Source organism: Oreochromis niloticus, linkage group LG14, assembly GCF_001858045.2.
Source record: "Oreochromis niloticus isolate F11D_XX linkage group LG14, O_niloticus_UMD_NMBU, whole genome shotgun sequence".
Classification (NCBI taxonomy): Eukaryota; Metazoa; Chordata; class Actinopteri; order Cichliformes; family Cichlidae; genus Oreochromis; species Oreochromis niloticus.
The window spans coordinates 18298823-18325340 of NC_031979.2; the positions used below are offsets into that span (position 1 = coordinate 18298823).

The 26518-nt window shown below is 40.4% G+C and overlaps 1 protein-coding gene and 3 non-coding genes across 4 annotated transcripts in view; 3 read left to right on the forward strand and 1 right to left on the reverse strand.

Moving 5' to 3' along the window:
• fchsd2 (FCH and double SH3 domains 2) overlaps window positions 1–26518 on the forward strand; it is a 67924-nt gene that overhangs the window by 9637 nt on the left and 31769 nt on the right. Inside the window, exons 3-8 of the mRNA XM_005474671.4 lie at window positions 8113–8158; window positions 18676–18755; window positions 19203–19347; window positions 19492–19625; window positions 22464–22518; window positions 22640–22768. Of these exons, the coding sequence (XP_005474728.2) occupies window positions 8113–8158; window positions 18676–18755; window positions 19203–19347; window positions 19492–19625; window positions 22464–22518; window positions 22640–22768 (589 nt within the window). The remainder of the gene's footprint in view (window positions 1–8112; window positions 8159–18675; window positions 18756–19202; window positions 19348–19491; window positions 19626–22463; window positions 22519–22639; window positions 22769–26518) is intronic.
• Window positions 4415–4488, forward strand: trnat-agu (transfer RNA threonine (anticodon AGU)). The gene has a single exon. It is a non-coding gene; the product is annotated as a tRNA-Thr (tRNA).
• trnam-cau (transfer RNA methionine (anticodon CAU)) lies at window positions 5520–5592 on the reverse strand. The gene has a single exon. It is a non-coding gene; the product is annotated as a tRNA-Met (tRNA).
• trnat-agu (transfer RNA threonine (anticodon AGU)) lies at window positions 7124–7197 on the forward strand. Its single transcript has one exon. It is a non-coding gene; the product is annotated as a tRNA-Thr (tRNA).

The window sequence follows — 26518 nt, forward strand, 5'->3', positions numbered from 1 at the left end:
CTCAACCTAACCATTATGTGTTTATGTAATAACATAATAAAGTTCAGTGTCACAGCCTAAACAGCTAAAGCAACCATTTGTGCTGGGTTGGAGATGCAGTGTAGTCAGAGGATTTTCTAAGATTTGCAATATTTTGTCCTTTGGAAAAATAGCCCGATGAACAATGAAGTTCTCAGCAGCTAAATATAATCCATTCCATCTCTGTTGTAGACCTGTGTCTTTCAACTTGTGGCCTTCATTCGTGTAAGTGTTTCTGACATTTTCACTTCAGTTCAGTTTTTTGTTCTCTACCCCTGAAGTAGGTGAAGATTTTTTATGAATATCTACTCTTTATCTTTATTTTCTTCTTTTTATTATTTTTTCATTCTTCTTCTTTTAAGGTCGTAGTTCTTTTGTACTTTTTGAAACTTTAGAATTATTAGAATTAAATCAAAGTGCAACTGTGAATTACTGTCATTAACGGGAGAGGATCAAATTGCCTCTGAATGGAGCTGAATAGACTTGTAACCTGTCAGTGCAAGGGAGCATATGAAATACCACTGAGTAATAGAAAAATGTAAACAGACATTTTGACAGAGCAAATGAACAACGAGCTTTCAGATTCCTCTGGTTCACAGGTTTCGTGAGATTTTGACCACGGGGATGGGCATCGGGACCCAGTTCTAGTTCAGTATGGTTCTAGATGATCTAATCTGTAAGAATTATAGAATATCAGTTCCTTTTATCAATGCTGGCATGCTTTTCTTGAGTCCTGTGAAGCCCTTTTTCTACTGTGTTTTTGCACTGTGTCTTAGAAAAATAAAACAGCTGCATTTTCAATCATAAATCAAATCTGACCTCTTAGTACACTCATTAACAATATTAAAATCAATATCCATTCTTACTGACCAGCAGTAGCTTTAACAATTATGTTTAATTAAGCACGGTGGCACGGTGGTTAGCACTGTTGCCGCACAGCAAGAAGGTCCTGAGTTTAAGTCCACCATCAGGCCGGGGTCTTTCTGTGCGGAGTTTGCTTGTTCTCCCCGTGTTTGTGTGCGTTCCCTCCGGGTACTCCGGCTTCCTCCCACCGTCCAAGGACATGCAGCTTGTGGGGATAGGTTAATTGGATAATCGAAATTGTCACTAGGTGTGAATGTGAGTGTGAATGGTTGTCTGTCCCTGTGTGTTGGCCCTGCGACAGACTGGCGACCTGTCCAGGGTGTACCCTGCCTCTCGCCCTATGACAGCTGGGATAGGCTCCAGCGCCCCCTGCGACCCTGAAAAGGATAAGCGAATGGATGGATGGATATTTAATTAATTTAAAAAAAGGGTTCACCAATGGTCCAGGGTCAGTTCTTGGGCAAGTTGATTGGCCATTTGTTGGCCTGTTGGGACCATTGACAGTGTTCTCAGATATCAAGTACAGCTGAAGCAAAGTGTCTAAAATGAACTCTAAATAACATGTAGTCAGTCATCAGTCCAATAAAAGTCCTTCATCAGTCCAGTTGTTGCGACAGTTTAAATGTCAGGAAATGTGTGTAGATTCTCAGTCATCCACCTCATGGTGATCTAAGGAGCTTTTAAAGAAAAGCTGCTGGACGTTGCTTGAAGATGTTTCACCTCACTTCCAAGAAGCTTCTTTACAAGTCGTTAGCCAAATTGTGTCTGGTTTCATCCAATGGTAATGATCCGTTTTGTAGCATGGTGTGACCAAAAGGACCCAAAACGAGTGACTGAGCGCATAAACTCATCAGGAAAGATGTTAATAGAGGTCAAGACCAAAAGCCGTTTTCTCATATACTTGTATAGGATCAGAAGTCTTTTTCCAGCCACAGCTTTTTGGCACACTTCAGATGGGGTGGAAGATTAAGATTTTGACTCTATTTTTCCACCCTGGAAGTTATATCTATGTCTTAAAGCAGCATATGCCTATATGCTGGCATCCTCTCTCTCTGTCTCTTTCTTGTAGCATGCAGCTGTGAGTCTAAAGTGCAGTACTTATGTTAACCTACAGTTTGTAACATTTTCAGTTACCAATTGTTTGGGAGATTTAAGTTACTAATACAAAAATTAAAAATGGGATATAAAAGTGCATTACTTAAAATACTTTTTGTCATTCAGTAAAAATGGAGAAATGATTCTTTAGTTTTAACTTGCCTCAACACATCTAAGGAATAATTAGGTAACTTCAGAACATCAAATGCAGCCATTTTAATGAGACTGTTCATCATCATAAAGTTGATTCATCTGAGGTTTACTTTTTGCCTGTCGGTGTTTTGTGGGGCTATTGTAAAGGTGTGTGGGAAGAGAACTGGCGGGATGAGTTTTTATTCTAACACCGAGTACTGCTGTCTTTAATACTAGCACACACCCTGTATAGAATTAATTTGTTGTTAAGGGAACTCAGATTTCATCTGAAAAATTCATTTTATTGCTAACTTATTAACTGTTATCTTTTCTGAGATGAAGTAAACATGTTTTGAGCTGAATGCCAGCTTGGTCTTGGAGAGGAAAGACTGCTGCAAATCTGCTGTATTATGCCTCGTGTCGATCACCAGTGTGAAAACATGGCCACTCTCCTCGGCCTCTGTCTCACTCTGTGACTCATGTTGCTTATCCTTTTGTCACTGATCTCAGTCTGTGTCCCGTTAACCATTGATCTCAGCTGTTTTCTCATGTTTGATCATTTCCTCTCTCTGCTTTTCAGCCTCTTGCTCCTCTTGCCCTCAGCACTCACGCACAGACATACAAACACACACATCCACTGTGTCCACTCTCAGGCTCTTAAGTATTTCCTGTCAGACACACACTCATCTGCAAGCCTGCACATTTTCTCCCTCCCTTTCTTCTTCACACACAGCTGATGCTGACATGCTGGCTTTTCGACTTGTACACATCCAGTTACGCACACGCGCCTGTGGTGGGCGGACAAAAGGAGCAGGGTAGAGAAAAAGTAGTTAAGAAGCAGAGTGCATCAAGCCAGAGAGAAAGGGTCAGAGCAGTGGAGAGAGGCACGAAATAGAAGTGCAGTGAAGGTATGGAGAGGTTTTCAAGGGATAGATGTGAATTGTTAGCTGAACAAATGTAGGGGGTGAAGACGGCAAATGCAGATAGACATAAGCATGAAGTACAGTATAATCTTCAAATAGACAACTACTTAAATCTATATAACTTTTAAGACCTCACTCTGAAATGCCTATTCTGCTTATTTTCACTATTTTAGGAACACAGTTTCTCATGAATGTGCAAAATGGGTGTGAATGACATTTCGAGTTGATAATTGGGTGTCGATGTTTACATATGCCGGCTCCACTGGATTGTAACCATGGCAGCATGAAAAGCCCAGACATGTCCAAAGATCCCAGCGAGGATGAGTGTTTGTCAGCATTTCTGTGTTTGTAGTTTCTGACTTGTATGTTTCAGGGTTGCCTTTCTGATACACAGGTATGCTGAAATCGATTGTGTGTGAATAGAGCCAACAGTCATGTTTCCATATGTGCTGTGATATGTTCAGGTGACAGATCCAGAAACTAGACATTACAGCCATTTGGAGCTATTGAAAGTTAAGCATGTTAGTTTAAATCTTTTTAGGAGATCGGTCATACAGAAGAAATTCTAAAGGTTTTCTTAAGCTGAAAACTGCACCTAGCTTCTGTGCCTTAAAAACAGTAATGATTCTCTTATACCAACGAGGTATACCAACTGCTTTTTCACAGTATGAGATTAGGTCATTCCAACGCAGTTACAGAAGAGCTTGCAGGAGCAGGACCATAACATCTAGTGCAGTAATCTTGTGCATCTTGAGATTAGTTCATGCCATAGTGTGTTAAACTGAAGAAAGATAGCACAGGCAGTTGATTTTCTGATGCTTTATCTTGAGTTGCTCTTTTGCAGGGCAGGCTCCATGCAGATGAACTTATTTAACAGCTGAAAGTGAGCCAGGTTCAGTAAAATTCGTGTAAACGGGAGATTCTGGTTTGAATCCCTCCAGTCGTATCCTCTAGTGCGCTTGTTGCACTGTTACTGCACTATCAGAAATTGCGGTTCTATTTTAACTTCTACCTTTTTCTTTCCGTCCACAAGGCGCACCGCATTGTTGATGAACAGGTCTGTTTTCATATATTAGGCGGACCGCATTATAAGGCGCATTAAGCGAAACAAAACAGTCAGATAAGTCAAACTTTACTCAACTCATTGTTCTTGCTTCCTCCACTTCCGTACCATTGATTCATTAATGTTGAATTCTCTTGCAGCTGCTCTATTCCCATGTTGTTGCAGTATATTAATGACTAACCTCGTATTGTGGATGGATTATCTCAGTTGTTCTCCTGACTCAAGTTTGGTCCGTTTTCAGCATCCTGCCATGTGATTGCATTTGTCTCTAACCTTCGGGAACCCTCACGAAATTGATGTCCTGTCATCGCTTTGTGTAGGCGCTGTGGCTTAGTTGGTTAAAGCGCCTGTCTAGTAAACAGGAGATCCTGGGTTCGAATCCCAGCCGTGCCTTTTGTTCCAACTTCGCTACACTTCCTTGTTTAATAATATTTGTTCCCTTTCCTTTGCTATTTAGTACCAAGCAATTTAAGACACTTGCAGACTCTTGGACAATTTAAGAAACTTAATTTAAGACACCAGCAGATACTTTGTCTGTTTTGGTCAAAGAAGAAAATCCTGCACTCATTGTCAGCTCAGATACTCCTCACATCCTTACCAACAATTTCAGCAATGCAGTGTTGTGGCAGCGCATATGCATCATGATAAAGTACAACCAGTTATAGGAGTAACTTGTTTGTGCTTGTACTGTTTTTTGCCGTTAAGCTTAGCCCCTGCTATGGAAAAAACAGAGGAACACGCATGAGGTCCACATAGATCTCATGGGTACTGATAGATGATTTTTAAAATGTATTTATTTTTTTACTCTATGGTGGCTCTCCTATTCCTTTTTCGTCAGAACATTTGAGCCATGCATTTGATGCATGAAGCATGCAAGAGTGTCACTCAATGTGTGTAACCATAGACCTATGCAATGTGATACAAACACCCTGAATACCATTAATTCCACCTATGTTAACCTTGGCTATCAATTGAGATTATATACTAATACATTTCATTATCACACCCAAAACATGGCCATTAGGGCAGCTTTCTAAGGAGTGGCCCTGTTGTTTATAAAGGACATCTTTGATATGAATCCCAGCAGTGCTTCTTTTTATTTATGAGAACTATACTTTTTCCTTCTTAAGCATGTAGCATGAAATGATTTTAGTTTAGTTTAGACAGTTGTTTTTATGAGTGAAGTGAAAGCACTGTGGTTTCTTGAGTGTACTTTGCCTTAAAGGCAGGAAAGATTTTTCAAGGTATAATTAACAAGTTTGTCAAGGTATTCTACGTGGTTGTTGAGCAACTAGCAGGAGCATGCCTCTGTGACTCAGTGACTCAGTAACATTTAATGCAAGAAATCTGTCCCCATGTTTCACTTCAAAGCACATGTGCTTTGCTATTTTGTTGATTTGGTCAGTTGACAATTTTAAAACATCTGCCCCGTGTGAGGCTCGAACTCACGACCTTCAGATTATGAGACTGACGCGCTGCCTACTGCGCCAACGAGGCCTGTGTGCTGCAAGAGCGTGTGTCCCTTTCAGAGAACGGACGCTAAGCCCACATGTGGACAGGCCTGTTTGGGGGAGTGTGAGTGTCGTATTTCAGCTGACAAGCATGGGGCGGGGTTAAACAGTAAACACATGCTCCAGCCTCTTGCAGCAGATCAGTGATAAATGGCAGTACTGCAGGTTTACTACAGTCTCTTATTTAAAAGAAATGTGCTAAGCAGCCTGTGTTTGGAAACCAGACTGGATATAGCAACTTTAACACAGAAATGATGCCTTGGGAAAGGTTTGACACGAAGCACTACCTTATTTGTTTGGGCTGTAATTATCATACAGGGCATTGGTGGTAATTATGCTGTCTACTCTTACAGTGTTGTCTTCCCCTCTGTGTCTTCTTCCATCGTTCCTCTTTCCTGGTGGTACTTAATTTTAGCTGTTAACAGTCTGTTGTCTTGATCGGATTTAAGACAGCATTGGTTCGATGACCTGAAGTTAAAATATATTGTACAATAATAAAAGTGTAATTGTAATTATTCCAGCAATGTCAACATGGGATACATACTGGGACTGAATGTACCCTGCGCTGCTTTATCTGATGGTACAAAGCAAAAAGCCTCGAGCCATTGCGTTTTCAAAACCAGGGTATAATGGTGCTCATTTCTCAAAGCCATGTTAAATTAACATTGAGCTACAGCAGTGCTGCTCCGAAGGTATCTTGAGTGGGTGTAAGCACCAGCTTGTAATGCCTATAATGGAGTCAGTATACGTCTTCTTCCAGATACAGATTATTTCTGGTAGTAGTTTATATTCTGTCATGTTTTCATGCCCCCCTCGTCCGACCCCATCCCCCAACTTTAACTGAGGCTCATATTTCTGCTAATCTGCTATTTGTTGTTTTACACAAAGAATAATTTGTGCAAAAGTCCTTGTCCAATAAAACCTGAACAAGTTACCCAAGTGTGATCAAGTGTGCTTCTGCATGGGCCACAGAGCTCTGGATATCTACATGTGAATAAACTAAAGGTTAATGCTAATGATTAGGTTATTCTTGACACCTTAACACAATACCCTCATTTACATGTGAGAATAACTCTTATCCACACTAGTGTTTTTTTCCAAAGAGCCTCCATCCACATTAGCAACCCAGAGCAGGAGGAAAATGTCTGCAGTCTTTTCTCTTAGATCTTACATCAAAATTAAAGTTATTTATTTCTGCTAATACAAGTCTTTAATAGCAAAATAAAATTCATGTGATCATCATTTCAGTCATAACCTTTGGAACAGCTAAAAATGTGTGTTAGTAGAATTGATCCATGGCTTTTTTCTGGTCTGACCTGAACTTCTTTTGAAAAATACATTGAATGGCATTCCTGCTTAGCCTCCATGCCTCTCTTCGGCTCTCTCTGGGTGGCATTGGCAGCAAGTGACCAATCAGAATCATGAATAAGTGTATGGGAAGCAGAGTGCCTGATTTGGAAAAGATCATACTATGGTGTTGCAACAAGATGATAAGGTTAAACAGGCTTTGGAGGCGTGGCGCTGTGGCTTAGTTGGTTAAAGCGCCTGTCTAGTAAACAGGAGATCCTGGGTTCGAATCCCAGCAGTGCCTTTTGATGCATTTTTTTTTTTTTGGTTTAATAATATTTTTCTGAGTCTGCTAGACCTTTTTGCTATTAGCACCAACTAATATAAGACACTTTTTTCCCATATGGAGCTATTGTACTGTAATAACTGTTTTTTAACAGCTTCAGTAACCATCCACAGAAACCCCCTTGCAAGTTTCTAAGAAATAAATCACAGTGAAAAATGTGATGAGATTTGTAAAAGTGGTATTGAGTTAGTTAGCTGTGCTCACATCTGATAAACTATACATTTAACTCGAGAATGCATGTTACGCACGCATAGTGAGATATATATATAAAAATATTTAGATACAATTTTTGTGCCCCGGTCATCTCAACTGTATGTGATGCTTTGTCCATTCACATTCATGGCCAAAATATGTATCTGTTTGTGTAATCACATATGTAATGTTATGTTTTTAATTCTGCATAATATTGGGCTGTGATAAGAGCTTTCACTGTCTCTTCACTTCCAGGATGTTGTTGACTCACATCAACAGGGCGAGGGGAAAGGTCATACGAGTTTTTCCTTTGTGTGGGTCATAAATTCAGAAGATATTTTTAGAAAGAACTGTTGAGAAATAAAGAGAGGGTGGTAATTCCATCCTTGCATAATGTTGTGGTCACCAAGCTCTCCCCTGGCATACTCAGTGGGATTGCAGCATTTGTGCTTTCTCATCATAATGAACACACAGTACACAAACTGTCACTGAAAATAAACATCAGGTCTGTTTTTTCTGCCTCCTGTGTAACAAAGCAATAGTTCTTGGTGCTTTTGATGATGATTTACTTGCTATCTGTATTCCTACATGTTACCTGTTGTGATATATACATTATGAATCTATCTGTTGTTTCATTTATCATTTCAGTAAGTTTCTTTTTTTCTTTTTTTCTTTTTGCAGGAGCTATAGTCTGAAGAAAGGACAACTGGAGCGGGACTATGCACAGGTAGGTCTGGCTGGACTGTCGCTAAATATGGGAACTCATACATTAAAACAAGAACTATATACTGTTTAAATATCTTCAGCTTCTCCATCTTAATCACCTCTGGACCAAATTCATTGTTCACAGCACGTAATCCTTTACTATATCCTTTAATATAAAAATGTTATGAAATTCAAAGAGGATGTCCTTACTTCTCAGTCACAGAGGGTTTGAGACTGGTTGGCAACCCCCTGCCAAACTCCAGTTACTCTGGAAAAATGTGTATTACCTGACCAATTGTTGATTGGCTTTTGGGGGTTTGCTAGCTGTCGTTGGGTAAACTTGATCACAAAGGGGGTGCTACACCAAAAAACAGCTTGTGATTGCTTTGATTGCTAGCAGATTCTCAAAATCACCTTTAGAAAATGGAAAGTGTCCACTTGAAACTTGAAAGGAGTGCGACAAAGCAGAATCCCAGAGCATTTCCCTGCTACAGCTCACAACTGGTGCAGCTTGGTAGCAACCAAAGTAAAAGCAGGGAGGTTTTAAGTGCACCACTTTAAAACATATAAGTGTACGTATCCCAGAATAAGGTACATACAAGTTTACGGTCTTACATTAGTTTGTTATTTACATATTTACATACACACTTTTGGTTTGTACAGAAACCCAAAATTATTCTATCATTCTAAGTTTAAAGCAAACCACTGATTCAGCCAAAACCGATGGGCTAGGGAAGGCTGTTCCAAAGTGTAGGTGCTACAGAAGCCTCTAGATTTAAAATAGGAGCAGGGAGCAGTCTCTAGAGACCAGCCAGGCTGACTGGTGGAATAAGGTGTCAGCATTGTTGCTGTATATGCAGGAGACTTGCAATGTAGGGCTTTATATGTAACTAATAATTTAAAAATGAATTCCAAGTTTCACTGGATGGCAATAAGGGCAAGATGTTTGTTAGATTAAAAAAAACAAGACTGTAAGCCTAAAGATGTGGAGAAAAATGACACCAAGACTCTGAGCATATGATGTGATGTTGCTAGTGAGAGGGCTAAAGTAAAGACCAGTCTCCACAGAGAAGCAGAACTGGAACACAAGAGCCTCAGTTTTACTAGGACAGAGGAATTTTGAAGACATCCAGTCACTAATAGCAGTGAAACATTCACTGAGGTAGCAAAGCCTTTTGTTGGATTAACAGAAAAGTACAGGTAAGCAATGCTCTGAAGATGATTCAGGATTAATATAGTATGCAATTAAAACATATTTGGTCCAAGGATTGAGCTTTGAGGGATCCCGCAGAACAGAGGAGGTGATGAAGACTTTTAGTTATTGTTATGGATTCTGAAGTGTCTCTCAGATAAGTGTGATGAAATCCTTTTCAATAATCTGTCAACTAGAAAGGCACGATGAGTGGAGTCAAAGGCTGCAGATCAGTTGAGCAGAGCTAAAATAGTCCCATTTATCTGAGCACATAAAAACGTCATTAGTAATAATAACGCAGTTTCAGGGCTGTGAGTCAAATATTGCACCTCAACCAGCTGACGGAGTGGATGAGTGACAGCTTTCTCAAGAATTATTGTTACTTCGATCTTTTATCTCGCTCTCACTTCAGTTGCACCTTGATTTTCTAATTTTGACCTCTTTGGTAGTAGAAGTACTGTGCTGTCGGTGTTGAGGCCTTGCATGTGTAATTTAATTTTCATCCAGGGCTTTATCTCTAATAAATTGAGATAATAAAATGTAATTTAATATATTATATATTGTAGTTTAATTAATACTCTAATAAGCATTGACTAACCTTAAGTAAATGTTAGTCATCTATGCCACTGTTTGCAGAGGGTCCTAAATCTGTGCTAGTGAAAACTATAGATTTATACTTAGTAGATTTCCCAGTAAAAAAACAAAAGAATATAAAAAGAAGTGAAAGGACGTGCATACTGCATTGGCAGCCTGCTTAAGTTAAGAGCTTTCCAAAGTGAGCCTTTCAGATTTCTTTTTGATTCATTCTTCAGATGATTAAAAACTCACACATGTGCTGCAGGCCACATTTGGTTTCACTTCCCTTGTTCCTGTGTAGTTATTGGCAAGTGTTTCGCTGTTTATTTTCCCTATTTCGTTTGTGTATTCTTTCTCTTCTGTTTCCTGTTTGATAAAAAGCTGCAGTTCTTATAAGACGGAAAAAGGTTGCTACACGTAATTAAGCATGGCATCCACTCAGTAACATACGTGATCTCCACTTGCAGCTTGCAGTGAATTCACCGAAAGTAGTTGTTTGCATGATTCTCACATGGGTGCAGTCACCCGTCACAGAGTGCTTTGTACTATAAAACTGGCAGTTTAAAGACCCCCTGAAGTCCAATCTGATGGTGATTTGCTGTCTCACTTGCACCTCTGTTCATGAAAATGGCTTCAATTGCCTTCTTTAATAGGTTTGCTTTCAATATGAGAACTCCTTTATCCAAACCGAGACATGCCCGGTCTTTTAGATTATACACAAATGTCTTTTCAAAGCTCTTTTTCTTACTGAAGCCAGTTTGACTAAAGTACTCATTCAGTAACACTTGATGAATAGTTTGATTATAATAGACAATTTTATAAGAAACCTGGCACACTTTGAAATGCTATTTAAAGGTACTATTAGGTGCGGCATTGAGACTGATTCTCATTGTGAAGGAATAGACATGTTAAGCAAAAGCACCATTCAGATTCACTGGGAATCATTCTCTGATGATCCCACCCTCCCATAACCACTCTCACATAACAGTGGTTAGGTGCAGGAGAGTTTGCATTGGTCCTCATTTTCATTTCTTGTGTTCCACACAGGACTTTTGTACAACTGTAGTAGTTTTTGGCTCAGCATTTTTCTCCTGTTCACGTCACAACACATTTTACCAACATCTGGTAGTCAGTGAGGCTTTCTTCTTCTATTTTTGTACTTTAATTGTGGCCTGCAAACAGCTGATAGGTGCATTACCTCAACTTCTGAGAGTAGTAGTAATACTGAAACACTCCAGAGCTGCTTTTTTCACACCACTGTCATTTTAAACATGGCTGAGCTGCTTACATACCATGAAATTATTTTTATCCACAAGACAGCCACTTTGTAGTGTACTGCTGATTTGTTGGGACACATGGAAAAACCAAAATACATTTCCCAGTAGAAGGCTGAGTCAGCATACTTGTGATACTGAGCATTAGTTAAGTTGTGTCTAAGAAGAAGCCAAGCAGCGCTTCCAGCCAAGACTGTGAGACTGTCTGATTTCCATTGTATTTGATGTTGCTCTGCATAAGCTCCCATGACATTTACACATACACATCCATACAGTCACTGAGGAATGTTCTCAGCTAAAAAAAAAAAAAATCCTCCTGGAGCTTATTAAAAACCATTCTAATACATAACCCGGCTTGCTCTTAAGCACATATTAACATACAGATACGCCTCCTCGCAGCTGTCCATACAACCAACCCTTGTTTTGCAGCACCAGTATCCTCACTATGCATATACATGGATGAGGATGGCAGGAGAGAGAAGGAAAAGAGGAAAGTGCTTGTTTGTGTGCGTTAGAGGGTGAGTGTCTTTATTTACATGCGGTTTGAATGATTAAGTGAGCGTTTCCTGTGGTCAACCCCTCCTCCCAATGCTTTCAGACGCTCATTACATCCCTCCCTCTATCTAGCTTTCCCTGTCTCTCACTATTCTCCCTCAGCGCTGTCTTTTTCACCTTAGAAATAGAGGTTGCCTAGCAACAGCCCCCTGACTTAGTAGGACAATATTCCCTCCTAATTGTAGGTGTGTGTTTGTGGAGGAATGTCGGAGTGTACTGTTTCTTTTTTCTTTTTTTATATAAATGCATGATGAATGGCAAATAGATGTTGTTTCAAGATCAAATAAGCAAACAGGACACCCCCCACCCCACACAGCCACCCCCTTTTCTCCTTTCACAATAGGACTCTACTACGCACGTAAGGTTTGGCTCTCGTCTGTCTCTCTGCCAGACACTCAGGTAGCCGACCCCTGGTGGTGAGTCAGGAAAATAAAGCCAATCAGCCTTCAGTGAGGCAGAGGAATAATGGACATGACCCCTTAACAGAATAGCTAAAGAAAAAAGTTGAGAGCTGGGAGATGTAGGAGGACAGTGAAGGAGAAGGAAAGTGAAAATGCTGTCGTTTAACCTTTGTCCTTTCAATGTGTCAAACCAGACATCCCCCCGCCCTCTGCGCAGGAGTCAGCCACAATTACCAGCCATCAATCAAAAGCTCCATGTTTTCTGAGTGTGCGGGTTAGCATGTGAGGGTTAGCTGTTTGTCCCTTATTCTCCCTCCCACGATCAGCATTGCTGGAATAGTTTTAGGCTGGGGTCATACTTCACTGTACTGCCCAAAAAGGCATGCCTTCTGTGCTGCTCTGTATCTGCTGTGCTTTACTGTTACTTTTGCTAAATCAGCATTAATGTTATTGGTTATTATTGATTTATGTTGTGTTCTCTGACAAAAAAAAAGAAAAAAAAAAATTTTTTTAAAACATACATGAGTTCTTAGGTTCTTAGGTTCAATTCAGTTTTATTTATACAGCGCCAAATCACAACAACAGTCGCCTCAAGGCACTTTATATTGTAAGATAAAAACCCTACAATAACACAGAGAAAACCCTAACAATCAGACGACCCCCTATGAGCGAGCACTTTGGCGACAGTGGGAAAGAAAAACTCCCTTTTAACTGGAAGAAACCTGCGGCAGAACCAGATTCAGTGTAAACATCAGATCTGAATATTGTAAATAAACTGAAACTAGTTTTGCATCTTATTTTCCACCTTTTTTCTTTTTCCTTCTTCACTTTTTCACCTCTCTATAATGCTCTCACGCTGTCTTCAAACTGTATGTAACAGGATCTCATGCACACATCCATTATACTGTAGCTGTCTTGTTAATCATGCATTTATCTCTAATGTGTCTGATATTAGATATTGTTATACTATTTCATTTGCATTGATTTCAAGGTTAATAGAAGTCTAAGAAAAAAGGAGAGACTGCGATGAAGAAAGTGACAGCTTCTCTTTTATCTCCCTGTTCTCTCACATTCTTACACTGTCCTGTATGTTGCTTCTATTCAATTTAGCCTCCACTTACTGTTCCCTTACTTTACTGTAGCTTATTCTGCAGACATGGATGTCAAAGGCTCCCTAACCCTGCACACACATAAACAAGAAACAGAGAGCTTCGGGGGCAGATGAGTGAAGACTGGATGAGACGAGAGAGGAAATCAAGTATATTGATCTTGGAAGTAGTTGAGAAAGTGAGGGCGGGCTGAAAAGGCAGACATGCAAAGACAGGCAGAAATCAGATAGAGACAGAGGGAGAGAAAGCAGCTAGAGAATGGGCAAAAGTGAGAGAGACACAGACAGGAGAAAACAAGTGAGTGGAACACAGGGAGTAAACTCCAGGCAGAAGTATCAAGGTGATTGTGTTTAGCAGGACTACAGCCTACAGAAGAGTAATAAACTAAACAAAGAAACTGTGAAGGGATGAGTGAAGCATAGAAAGTGGTAGTCACTTATAGATTATAGCTTTAACATCTGCTCTTACTAGGTGACATCACTTCCTTTTTCCGCAGTTGCTCAAGTGTAATCATGAGTTATTTCTGACAGTTTAAAGCCCTCCGGACAAATTTTGGGTGCGACCGTGAATATTTCAGATAAAGTACAGTCATCATTCCTACCAGTGAGTAACGGTTGTGTCATCACACTTTGTCCTGTAATCAGTGCCTCTTTCACACAGCCACTCCGGACATTGTTGGGAGGGAGGGTGCGGTGGTTCGGGGGGAATTCACGCTATTATGAGTCAGCTAAATATGTCAGAGTATGGGGTGCATGCTACCTGCTAGCATTATTATTAGACAAACATCATAAAAAGCTAGTTTTTGATGCTTGTATTTGCAGCATATGGAATCATTTTACTCTGAAATGATAACAGCAGACTCGGAGCTCATATTCATCTGATTTCCAGACACTCTTCGCCAAATAAAACTTTAACAATCAGTCATTCACCACAAGAGCTATTGAGTGATAAAGATAATGCGATTGAGGAAGAAAAAAAGACCAGTTATCATCATGAAATCGTTTTTCTCTAGAGATGAGAGAGAGATGTAGCAGGATGTGCATTGTTTAATAAAATGATTACTAGCCCAAACATATTGAAATATGCTAATTCTTATGTGTTTGCATTCAAAGCCTCATGTTTCACACAGTGATTTACAAACTCATGCAGAGTTTAAACTCAGCAATACTGGTACAGTATTTGCTTGGTATCAGATCGATACCAAGTAAAAAAAATATAGCACAGCACTAGTCTACAGCTCTAAAAACAGGAGTGTTCTCAAAACACACTTATCAAAAATAATTGATCAGTCCTGCAAGGCTATTGGTGTATTGCCTTTCTTCTTGTCAAAGTAACACAGGTGACTGTCAAACTTCAGACAGTTGCAAATAATCGACCAGCTGACTCTAATAATACAGCCTGTGTGGTAGTCCTGTGTAGCACATGGCAGGTGATGCGTCAGCTGCATTCTGGGTACAGGAAGAGCTGTGTTTGATTTAGGTGCAGGGTGCTGGATGAGTAGAGCTTTCAGGATACGTATCGCAGGGCAACCTCTCGCTGTGGCTGTTATCTGCTCTTTTCTTACACTGGTACAAGTCGCTGCAGCTGAACATCACACGAGCTAGCTGGTTAAATACAGTTTAATGTCCAGTTGGGTGAGTCCTTCACCTTTTCACATGCCCTACATGGGGTAATGCTTTTAAAAGTGGTGTGCAAACTCACATGTTTATAATAATAAGTGTAATTACTGGATGTTTAGCGAGGCCTACTAGCTCATATGCCTAAAATACGCAGAACTGAGCCTTTCTCCTTCTTCCTTCCATTTTCCTTTGTTTCTCAACATTTTGTTATTCTCTCTCTGACACACACACACACACACGCGCACACACACACACACACACACACACACACACACACACACACACACACACACACACACACACACACACACACAGACAGGATATCCTCCAGTCTGGGTACCCTGTTTTGCCACTCTGATCACAAAAACAGGATATATGTGTGTTTATGTGTGTGTGTGAATATGACACACACACACATAAACACACACCACTAAAAGGAGCAGTTCTACCTCACCAAGACCACACAGGGAGGGCAGAGGAGTTGCTATGGCAACATGCTGTTCAGGTGGTTGTCAGGTGATGACAGCAGAGAAAGGAGGAAGGAGGGATGAGATGTCCTGTAGAAAACGAATAGAAGGAAGCTGGAGAGAGTGAGAGAGAGAGAATGAGAAAAAAATGGAAAGGAACAAAGCATACTGCATGAAAATAGAGAGGAAGGGGGAAAAAGAGAGGCTGTAGCAAGAGCAGTTGGAATAAAAAGATGAGCCAGGAGTAACTGAAGAGCATCCTCCTAATAGGCCAAGAGCACCTTAGGGAAGCTTTCACATATCAGTCAGTCAGTGTCCTTCTCACCATTCAGTCATTACTCTTACTCTGATAACAGCTCTGTAGGCCGATCTAAGAGGCTCCAAGTTGTGTGCTGGCATTAAAAAAAAGGTTTGGAGCAAGGACATGCAGGTGGTCGATGTCTAATAGTGAAGTGGCCACTCCTGCTACTTTATGTTTTGGCTTGCTTCCGAAGGCATTCTCACCTTTAAATAAAGGGTAAGTTCAGATTTGTTTAAGTGTGAATTTGCCCACAGGTTCATGTTGAATGTGAGAATGTCGTGTCCTTACCTAAGTGATGGGTTGTCTTCATTCTGAAGACAACTAGAGGTCAAAATGTAGTTTGATAACTTTATTGAGTCTTCTATGGCATAACATCCTCTATTTCCTAGCTGTTACATTGCAGTGCAGAAAATTTCTTCACTAGGAACAGACCACACAAGTCAAAAATCAGGAGCTCTTAAAGTTGTTATGAATGCACATATGGAAAAGAAATACAAACTAATTTTTTTAGTATTTACAATCCCATCTGGTAGTACAATGTTTCTCTCTGTTGCTTTTCCATATGGGTGGCCTCAATGTGGAGTGGATTAAGAGCTAGCTGCAGTAGCAGAGAGATGTGATACTGTAACAAGAGATGTGCAGTTGTAACAAGAATGAAAAAGGAAGAGAGGTTCAAACGCAGCCTGTCTTCGCTGCGCTGGACAGATGGATAATCCTCATGTGAAGTGGGCGTGAATGTTAGTTTGTTGGTTTTGAGTGTCTAATCAGACTGTTTGAGAAGTTTAGTGTTTAGAGGGATTTCTTTGAGGCCTAAGGCAGCAGTCGGTGACCACCGGTTGCTATGTGAAAATGAATATTACCTGACCAGCTGTGAAGGGTTCCTGGTGATCGATGGTGTGAAATTGCTAAAGCCCTAACCACGAAGGCCTAGAGACTGGTAATTGACTTCCCGGTAATCAGTTGGCGAGTGGTTTTTGGAGGTTGCTGTCACTAGTGTGAAATCTGTTGCAAAAGGGTATATGGTGCTGCACCGAAAACCTAATTGCAATTAGTTGTTAGCAGATTCCCAGGGTTGCCCATAGTTTGCGTGGAAGGTGTTGACTTATCTGCAAATACTTGCAAACTACTCACCACAGTGAAACTGTGAAAAGTGCAACACAAACCAGAAATGGAGAATGTCGGCTTCAAAGTAAAAGTTGTGTCTTTTCAAGTGGGTTGGTTGCAATAGTAAGGCACACCTCTACTTGTGTCTCACTTTTTCAAGTTTCACTGCAGCTCGGAGAGTAAATGGTGAGTGTTTAGAGACAAGGAAGACGCCGACTTCACATTGGTTTCCTTCTTCATGTTTTGTCTTCCCCTTCCCATTTTTAAGCTGAGGCTCAGAGATGTTCATCAGTGCCATCCAGATCCACTCCAGCCTGTTGGTAAGAGTGAGAAAAAGAGAGCAAGGATGACTGTTCTTGATCTTTATGTGTTTTCATGCCACGAGGTGGTCCAAGCCAGTAATCTTGCCCATTTGTTTATTTTGTTTTTGCTGTTTCTTTATCCTTCCATTTTTTGATAGGGGAAACTAAGAAATCTTCTTGTTTGCACCGCTTCATCTCACTGTCTTTGAACATTTAGCCAGAACTAAATTGCAGCGACACAACAGCGAGAAATCTCACCCACTACCTTTGGTGAATGTCATCCTATTTCCAGATAGCCGATATGATACATTTGTGCCTTTTTGTGCAAAATAAAAGCACAAATAGATAATAAAACTAAATTAATCTACTCACTGCACGTCATGTAAAATACTAAAAAACATGCTTAGTTCACTCCAGTTGAGACATTTAGGAGATAATGCCCTTTTTTTTCTTTTGTCTTCATAAAAGAGTTATTCTCCCTTTCTTTATGAGGTTTTTAGACAGTGGATGCCAGGGGTCACTAGGCCACAGTCTCCCCCAGGACACAAGCTTGTGTGTCAGCTGGAGGGAAACAAATATCTGGTCCAGGGAACGAGAGAAAGAACTGTTCTTTGATGGCCTCAGTCACCATCTGTGAAAGGTGAAAAAAAGAGCAAGATGAGAAAGAGAGATAGAAGGTAATTCAGTTGAGTATGTTATAATGGGAGAGACAAAAGTAAAAGAGAGCTCAATAGCATGGTATTAGAAAAAAAGAGCACAGACGGGATGTGTATATGTGTAAATGCAATTGGGTTTAAGGGGATGGGGGGGGGCAATAGTTAGATTTAAAAACAGGCCTTTGAGAATCATAATGTAAGCGATGAAGGGTGAAGCATGGAGAGAGAGGGAAGTGTTGGTGATTTAGGATAACAAGGAGGAGATTTGTAAAGAGGAATGATATCAGATTTACATGCAGATCTGGAAGCTTGATAAAAAAGATAAAGGGAAGAAGGTGGCTTTGAGGAATGGAGTATTTACCTTGAAACTCAAACTGTCTTGACTGGATTTTAGTAGGGATTCTTTTATTAAGGCTACCCATCCCTACGTACATAAACACAGGGACACGAGGACAGAGCGTTTGTGAGTCACTGCTACTGACACAGTGACCCAGTCTGGAAGATGTAGGTTACCCTTTCTTGCAGCCCTCGGGTTTCTCGGGAACTGACTCGGGATTTACTGACACAAAGCCGGTCTATTGTTTTGTGCAGTGATACCCAAAATAAACTGGGAAACATCAACTGTGCAGAAATTAAAATCAAACCGCCCATCTTCACCATACATTCCTTTTTTTTGCATAATGATAACAGTGAATGTGTTTTCTGTCAAGTTGCAGATTTGAATGTATTTTATTCGCTATGAATTCCAAACATTAGACACCGTTTCTCTCATCTGAATGACTGTAAATTGGACAGGGTGCAAGTGAGCTGACTCAGAGCAGTTCACGAACTTGCTCTGATTGTAATTCATTTTATTCTAACAGTCTGCATGTTTCCTATAACATCAAAAGCATCTTTTGGCAGGGATTGATTAATCAGACAATAGGAGCTAGATGGTCCTTAATTGTTCCCAGCTCCTCATTTTTGTGCTCTTGTGCTTTCAGGCTCTGCAGAAGTTAGCGAGTCAGTACCTAAAGAGAGACTGGCCTGGAATCAACCCCGATGACCAGAGAACAGACTATAGGTAGGTTTGTGTGTGTGCATATGACACAGAAAAATGCACATATTACATAAAGTTAGGAGCTGGAAGCTGCTTTGTCTTCTTGCATCATCTACAAATTTATTTCATTCAGTTGCAGTGCTCAGATGAAGGCTGAATTTATACCGTGCTGGAGTCGTTCAATAGTCTAGAAAAAAATCGTCATGGTCTACAGCACAGTTATGAGTCATTATTTACTGTAACAGAGGCACTGAAATAGAAGACTTCAAGTTGGATCTAAGTTAGTGTGACAAACAGAAATAATGCATCGCAACACAAATTTTCTCCCTTTGTGGTTCCCTGCTCACACGTTTTTTTTAAAACCCACATTTTAAAAAACATAGCCAATATCCAAGCAAATGGATATTGGATTAATTAAATAATCCAGCTGCAGAAACTTTCCAGCACTCAGTGCTTTTTCTCTCCTACTAGGAATGTGTATGCAGTGTGGAGGTCCTATTTAGAAGGTACAGTCCAGGTGAGCCAGTCCAGGCTCAATGTATGCGACAATTACAAGAGTCAAATATCAGAGCCCGCTAAGACTGTTAGACTGTACAAGGAGCAGCAGCTTAAAAAGGTGAGTTGGTCATTTTTTCCTGAAGCAGTATTTGTTCTCTGTCGCTGCTGCATCTTTCCAATGTGCTTGCTCGGAGTTAACTTGGTTCATGTTGGTCTGCTTGTTCTTCAAACATATGTCTGTTGTCTTTTTCCCTTTTCACAGACAATAGATCAGCTGAGCGGCATTCAAGCAGAGCTGCAGGAGTCAGTGAAGGAGTTGGCCAAAGCTAAGAAAAAATACTACGACTGCGAGCAGGTTGCCCACGCTATACGAGAGAAGGCCGACATCGAGGCAAAGTAAGTCTGCCGCAACACTGTGCGTGTGTGTGTAGGGCTTTTCAGGTAGTTGCCAAGTCTGTTTTAGTGAGGGGATCTGGTGTCCCTGTTATGCTGTGGAGGGCACATATTTGCCTGGCACGAGTTGGGTCCACTTGAAAATCAATACAAAGCTGTTCTAATTTTTTATCGTCTTTGATTTTGAGCGGTGCAGTTACCAGATTTAGATGAAATTGGTTGCAAAGAGGATGCTGCACCAAAAACCTCTTTGTGATTGCTTTGATTGCTTGAGGATTGTGTTTTGTTTGTATTGAAGACACTGATTTGCCAATTTATCTTATTGATGTGACCAACAGATTTCAACCAACTATTACTTATGGTTACCATTCAGTTCAATTCAATTGTATTTATCTAGCACCAAATCACAGCAACAGTTGCCTCAAGGTGCTTTATATTGTAAGAAAAATACCCTACAATTATACAAAGAAAACATTCATACACTATATTGCCAAAAGTACTCGTCTGCCTTCATATGCATATGAACTCCCATTCTTAACCCATTGGGTTTAATATGATGTCAGCCCAGCCTTTGCAGCTATAACAGCTTCAGCTCTTCTGGGAAGGCTTTCCACAAGGTTTAAGAGTGTGTTTATGGGAACCTTTGACCAATCTTCCAGAAGCACATTTGTGAGGTCAGAAACTGATGTTGGATGAGAAGGGCTGGTCGCAGTCTCCACTCATAATTCATCCTAAAGGTGTTCTGGCGGGTAGAGATGAGGACTCTGTGCAGGCCATTCAAGTTCTTCCACACCAAGCTCACTCATCCATGTCTTTATGGACCTTGCTTTGTGCACTGATGCACAGTCATGTTGGAACAGGAAGGGTTCATCACTTCATGGCTCAGTTGCTGTCGTTTCCAGTCCCTTCCACTTTGTTGTAATACCACTAATTGTTGACTATGAAATATATAGTAGCGAGGAAATTTCAGTGCTGGACTTACTGCACAGGTTGTGTCCTATCACGGTACCACTCTGGAATTCACTGAGCTCCTGAGAGCGACCTGTTCGTTCACAAATATTAGTAGAAGCAGTCTGCATGCCTAGATGCTTGATATTATACACCTGTGGCCATGGAAGTAACTGGAACACCTGAATTCATTGATTTGGGTGAGTGAGGGAATACTTTTGGCAATATAGCGTAGATTGCGCCACACTTTTTAGCTTTAGTCCATTTCTGTGCAACCTACAGGTGACTGCAGCAAACTGATAGCAACCAAAGACATCGCAAGTTTTTTGGTGTAACACTGTGTACCTCTTTGAGACCCATTTCACCTATTTGCTGACTGTGGATCACTTAATGATGTTTATTCCTGTGTGAATAAAGCTCAAGAGAGCGCTTTACACAACCATCATCACAACACCAAAATGAGAGAAGAGTCCTCCTAAATATCAAGTCACACCCAAAGTCTACTGGTGGTAAATCCTGTCTCCCTACACTTGTCTTACTTAGAAACTTTATGTTGGATTTTTCTTCAATTTCCACACTTCTTTGTAAATATATAACAATGGTGTGACTAAACAGATGGTCTCCATGGTGAGGGAGAATGCAATCAAGAGAGTGAAGCTGGTTAACCTCATAAGGAGAATGTGTGTGTTTCTGTTTGGAGAGAGAGAGATAAAGAAAGGGAAAAACATTGTCATCGAGGATGAAAGAAGCAATCAGTCATAAACATACACAGGTGTTTGAAAGAGAGAGAAAAATACAGATGAAAAGAGATGAAAACAACAAGAGGGAAACAGTAAAGAATGATGTGGAAACATTGATCGACTGGCTTTAGTTTTGATGAATCAGCCAACCACATCTGAATGATATTAATTTGATATTATTAATTAATTTGAAGCATAGCTCCAGCAGATATATAAAGGGTAATGTTGACGTTGATTAAAAGCACTGTTTTTCCTGTGACCCTGGTGTCTGTCCTTTACTTTTTTATTACCTTCCAAGCTTAAGAGGCTTTCTCACTGAACAGCCACCTGACCTGTTTCTGCTCTAAGATTTCAACTCTTGAAGCTTTGCAGTCTCACAATTAGTTCCAGAGTTTGATCTGGAGCTGATGAGTGTTGTTTTCCTCCCATCCCTTGGTAGCAGTAGCTATGGTGACATTTTCACTTCATTGAATTCTCAACCCATGGTTTGCGCTCACATCGATTGGCCAATCTACTCTTTTCTGTTCTCTATCGCTCAGTAGAAAGTAGCAGCGACAGAAATAACTGTATTGCCTGTGTGCCATTATGGAAGCGTATGCGCACATGCATGTGTGTTTGAGAGGATAAAAATGGCGAGGCACAAGGAACACACAGGAAGAAATTGGTGTGAATGTTATTTTTAACAGCACTCGGGGTGTAAAGCAGGGCTTAAGTAGAAGCATTTTACAGGTACTCTCGCGCGTGGGGAACTGGCAGAGAAAATTACACACTGAAGCATTTGCATTGGCGAGTGTTAGATTTAATCGAAATAAACATGCTTTTTTTAAATGTTTTTGTGCTCATGCGCACGGATACACATGCCGGGAGGAGACAGGCTCTCTCTCTCATTGATATAAATGAGTGTCTGGATCAGGCTCACATTCATCACTGTCAAGTCTCGCTCTGCTCAGGCCAGGGTTCATTTATGAAGGCTAGTCTGAATCAGAGGATGGAGATGCGGTAGAAATCCTTGGATCTTCCCTTCTGTCTTCTTTTACTTGACATGTTAAATTTAAAAATGTGAATACAAAATTTTTTGCAAGTTTACATAACTGTTAAAAAAAATAAAATAAAATTAGATACTTATTATTGTTTTGTTTTTTGTCTTTTTCAGGTCTAAACTGGGTCTTTTTCAGTCAAGAATTAGTTTACAGAAAGCAAGTGTAAAGGTAAGAACCTGAAACATAACAGCAGCTTGTTTAGTCAGGCCTCTCAGATGTATTACTTTAAACAATTATTTAAAAACAAGTAGTAACACTATACACATTTTTTTCTGTCTGTTTTTTGAAGTTGAAAGCAAAAAGAAGTGACTGTAACTCAAAGGCGACACAGGCCAGGAACGACTACTTGCTAACGCTAGCTGCTGCCAATGCTCACCACGATCGCTACTACCATACAGATCTGCTGCACTGCATACAGGTAAATATAACAAGATGAAAGAAAGGAAATGAATGAGGTAAGTGGTGAAAGTGAACACACAAAGCCAACATTAAATTTGTAAAAACATAAAAGCATAAGACTCGAGATTTTAATGCTGTTGCAATATTTTGCTTTACTAGATCAAGTACTGGCTTAAGAGCCTCCCTTGGATAATATCCGGAGGGATTTTTTTTTTGTACGGGAATGAGGAAGCATTTTTCTGGTTTCAGAATTAAAATGCGGAGCTTTGAATTTAAGTTCCATTTTGGGAAAATGTGTTCCTTTCATGAGTCCACAAAGTCAGACTCCCATTCACTGTCAGTGAAATAGCTGGTAGGGAAATATCACACACGAAAAAGTGTTGATTTCACAGTTTTGAGTCTTCAAAGAAAGTCGCAGCGTTGTGCGGATTTACGATTTGAAAGGGGCTTATGTGAAGAAAAGTGAGCCATGCTAATGTCAACTTTAACCAAATCATCGGTGGGCAGGAAATTATCATTTTCAGCGAGTGGAATATCAAAAACAGGCATTCTTTTGTCTTTGGTCTTTTATTTTAAACTGCTCAGATGACTGAATACAAAAGGTGGTTAAGCCCAGTCTTAATTAGACACAATATTATCTTGCTGAGCTGTTTTAGTTATGATACTGCTTTAATTATGTTCTGTATGAAAATACACACAAAAAAATCCCAGTCTGTAATTCACTTACAGCCTAGCTACTGTGTTGTATAAACATGGGCATACATGGTTACAGATACGACACATAAAGTAAAAGTATCGAAACATCCTATGTTTCCTTATATTTTGCTTCCGAAGAGCCAGAATTTCTTGGAATTTCTAAAGTGGTCTCGAGCAATAGTTCTCCAGGATGGCTGAAGGTCTTTTTCAAGTTTCTCTGGCTGCTTTTTCACTAATTTTCAGTCCATTACTTTTACTTGACCATTTTCATGAAACATTCAAGCATAAAACAGCACCTAACTCAAGGGATGAAAAGAAACCAATTTTTACATTTTTTAAGCAATTTGTTACTAGTAGTATGTCACAAAACATAATTTGTTCCAATTTCTTGTGTTGAATCTATTAAAAATGCCAAAGATAACAGAGACATGTTAGAGCATTTTTGCTCTAACAAGTGATTTCCAGAGATCTATTAGATGAAAACTTGGCATATCTCAGCATGGTGTGCAGTGCACGTTGAAACAGTTTGAGGAAACTGGACAAGTGGAGGACAAAAGAAAAAGTGGCTGGCCTAAAAACTGCCTACAGTATCTGAAAGTTATGTCTTAAAGAAATGTGAAAAAATCCAAACACAGGACCTGAGAGTTGCATCTGACACTTCAATTGGTCTACTCTCTACTGTTCACTGAAGCCTCAAAAGAAGTGTGTCAGTAGAAAGGGTGGCTGTCAACAAACATTGTTAAGGAAGGGAGAAAAAGCTGAGATGTGCCAAATTTCACAACAACTGGACTGAGAATCAGTGGTCCAGAGTGGAAAATGCACGACAGTGAGCGTCTACAGCCATCGGTAAAACTGTCATGGTTTGAAGCTGCATTTCAGCCAGTGGTGTTGGGTGTCTTGTTAAAATTCGTGGAATTATGAACATAGAAAAGCATAATGAGATTTTGACCCACCGTACAGTACTATCTGGAAAACGGCTGATTGACAATTGCTTAATTCTTCAGCATGAAAAATCCTTAGGCGTGACTGATTGTGGTAGTTCTGTTATAGACACACATGTTGGTCTGTTTTACATCTGCAGCTTTATTGCTGTTGTTTTTCTCATTTGTCTGACCATCAGTTAAATGGTGCGTACTCAGGATTTCAATAGTATTAAATAAAAATTAAGTTTATTTGTTTTTTTCTTCTGTTTCTTTGCTTTTGAATCCTTGTTTATTTCTTCTCCCATTTTCCTTCTTCTTTCTCCGTCTTCTGTTCTCACTCTCGCATGCTCTGCCTTAGGCATGCATGAGCATCTATACTACGAGGCCATTCTGAATAATAGATCCTTAGCTTCTTGTGACAGAAGGACAGGACTGCAGGGAAATATGCACATACACAAATATGCGCATGAAAACACACACAGAGAATGAGGGACATTGCTAGAAGGAAGCAAGCTGTCTGTCCTCTCTCTCCTTCCTGTGCTGATTCATTTGTGGCGTTTACCTGAAAATAACAGCACTCGTGAATGTATGACTTCTCTCTGCAGTTCAAGAAAGGCGTGAAATCTTTTCCATGAACGCTGTATGCTTTTGGGGCCTTTTCATCTCAATGTTCAACAGATATTGTAGTTATCCCATGAAATGTTTGAGTTTAAATGAGTTATAGTGGTAAGAATCCATTGGCTTTCTTCCTTCCTAGGCCATCTGAGAAAAGAAGATGATTAAGTGTGAAATAGATGACTGAAGGATAATAGAATGGTTTCTCTGGGGACGATAGGTGAGGAGACTTGTAATTGATAGCCTTGTTTAGATCAAATCTTCCCTTCATAAATACTGACTGTACTGAGAGTTGTAGTGAGGCTGCGGTAATAACTTAAATCTTATATGTGAGTGCTGCCGTCCTTGTCAATGCGACAGCTGTAGTGAAAGGGCAGAGGAAGAACCAACTGCTCAACGTCTCCCTCTGCTGTCAGCAGTATATGCTGTTATTAATGTCCGTCTTTAAAGTTGCCGGCTAGACACTGACACACACAACCACACACCCTCACACTTGCACCTCTGCTGCCCCGTCTGCTCCCCTGTGCTGCCCTTATTGTTCCAACTGATGCAGTCATTCAGCCCAAACACACACACACACACACACACATAAACACACATCCACTGGCCATGGTATAGGGACGGACGGGGCTTTTTCTGGAAGCTGACTCACTTCATTTCAACACTACCGTAAATGGATGAAAAAAGGAGGGGAGGAAGAGAAGAAAGGGGGAGGAGGAAATGACCAGAATGATGAGGGAACATTTAGAGAGAAGTCAGCCAGCAACCCACCCTTAATGACATAATGTCCTTGTCAATATCCCATTGTTTTTGAGGCTGTGTTGTGTGTGAATGCTGTGGGTTGTGGGTTTTATGTTGGGTTTTTTTAATGTGTTTGTCTGTATAAGACGGAGACAGACGTAGGTGTTAGCTGGAGGCTGCAGACTTGGCCTAAATGATCCGCTGGTTAGAATAGTGTGTGCACGTTTCTGAGACTTTGGCACTTTGGCCAGAGGAGTGCGTGTATGTGTGTGTCTCTGAGCATTTGATCGCTGATGTCTGTGTGTGTGTGTCTGCCTTCTCTGTGTTTTGTTGAATTGGAATCTGAACCCCTTCACCTTCCTCTGCAGCTGTGCGAACACCATCCAAAGAACACACTCACATACTCACTCACTCACTCACACACACACACACACACACACACACACACACACACACACACACACACACTCGTGTCCCATAAACACATTTTTTTCAGTTAGTCTCTCTTTTTTGCTCTCACCCACTAATACCTTTTATACCTTTTCAAAATGCTCTCCCTTCCCCTCTTCTTCCTCTCCTCCTCCCCTCCTTTAGCCCCGCTCTCTGTCTGTTTGGCAGCGTTGCCTACAGCTTGGCAGCAGTATCCCGGCTGCCCATAGAAAGGCTGTTCAGTTGGACTGCATACTTCATTAAAATGTCTTTATATCCGTGCATCAGAAACACTAATGTTAACAGCTGTCAAATGAAAACATCTGTGTGGTTTTGGGCCTTCCTGTGACTTCGTTCCCTCCTTC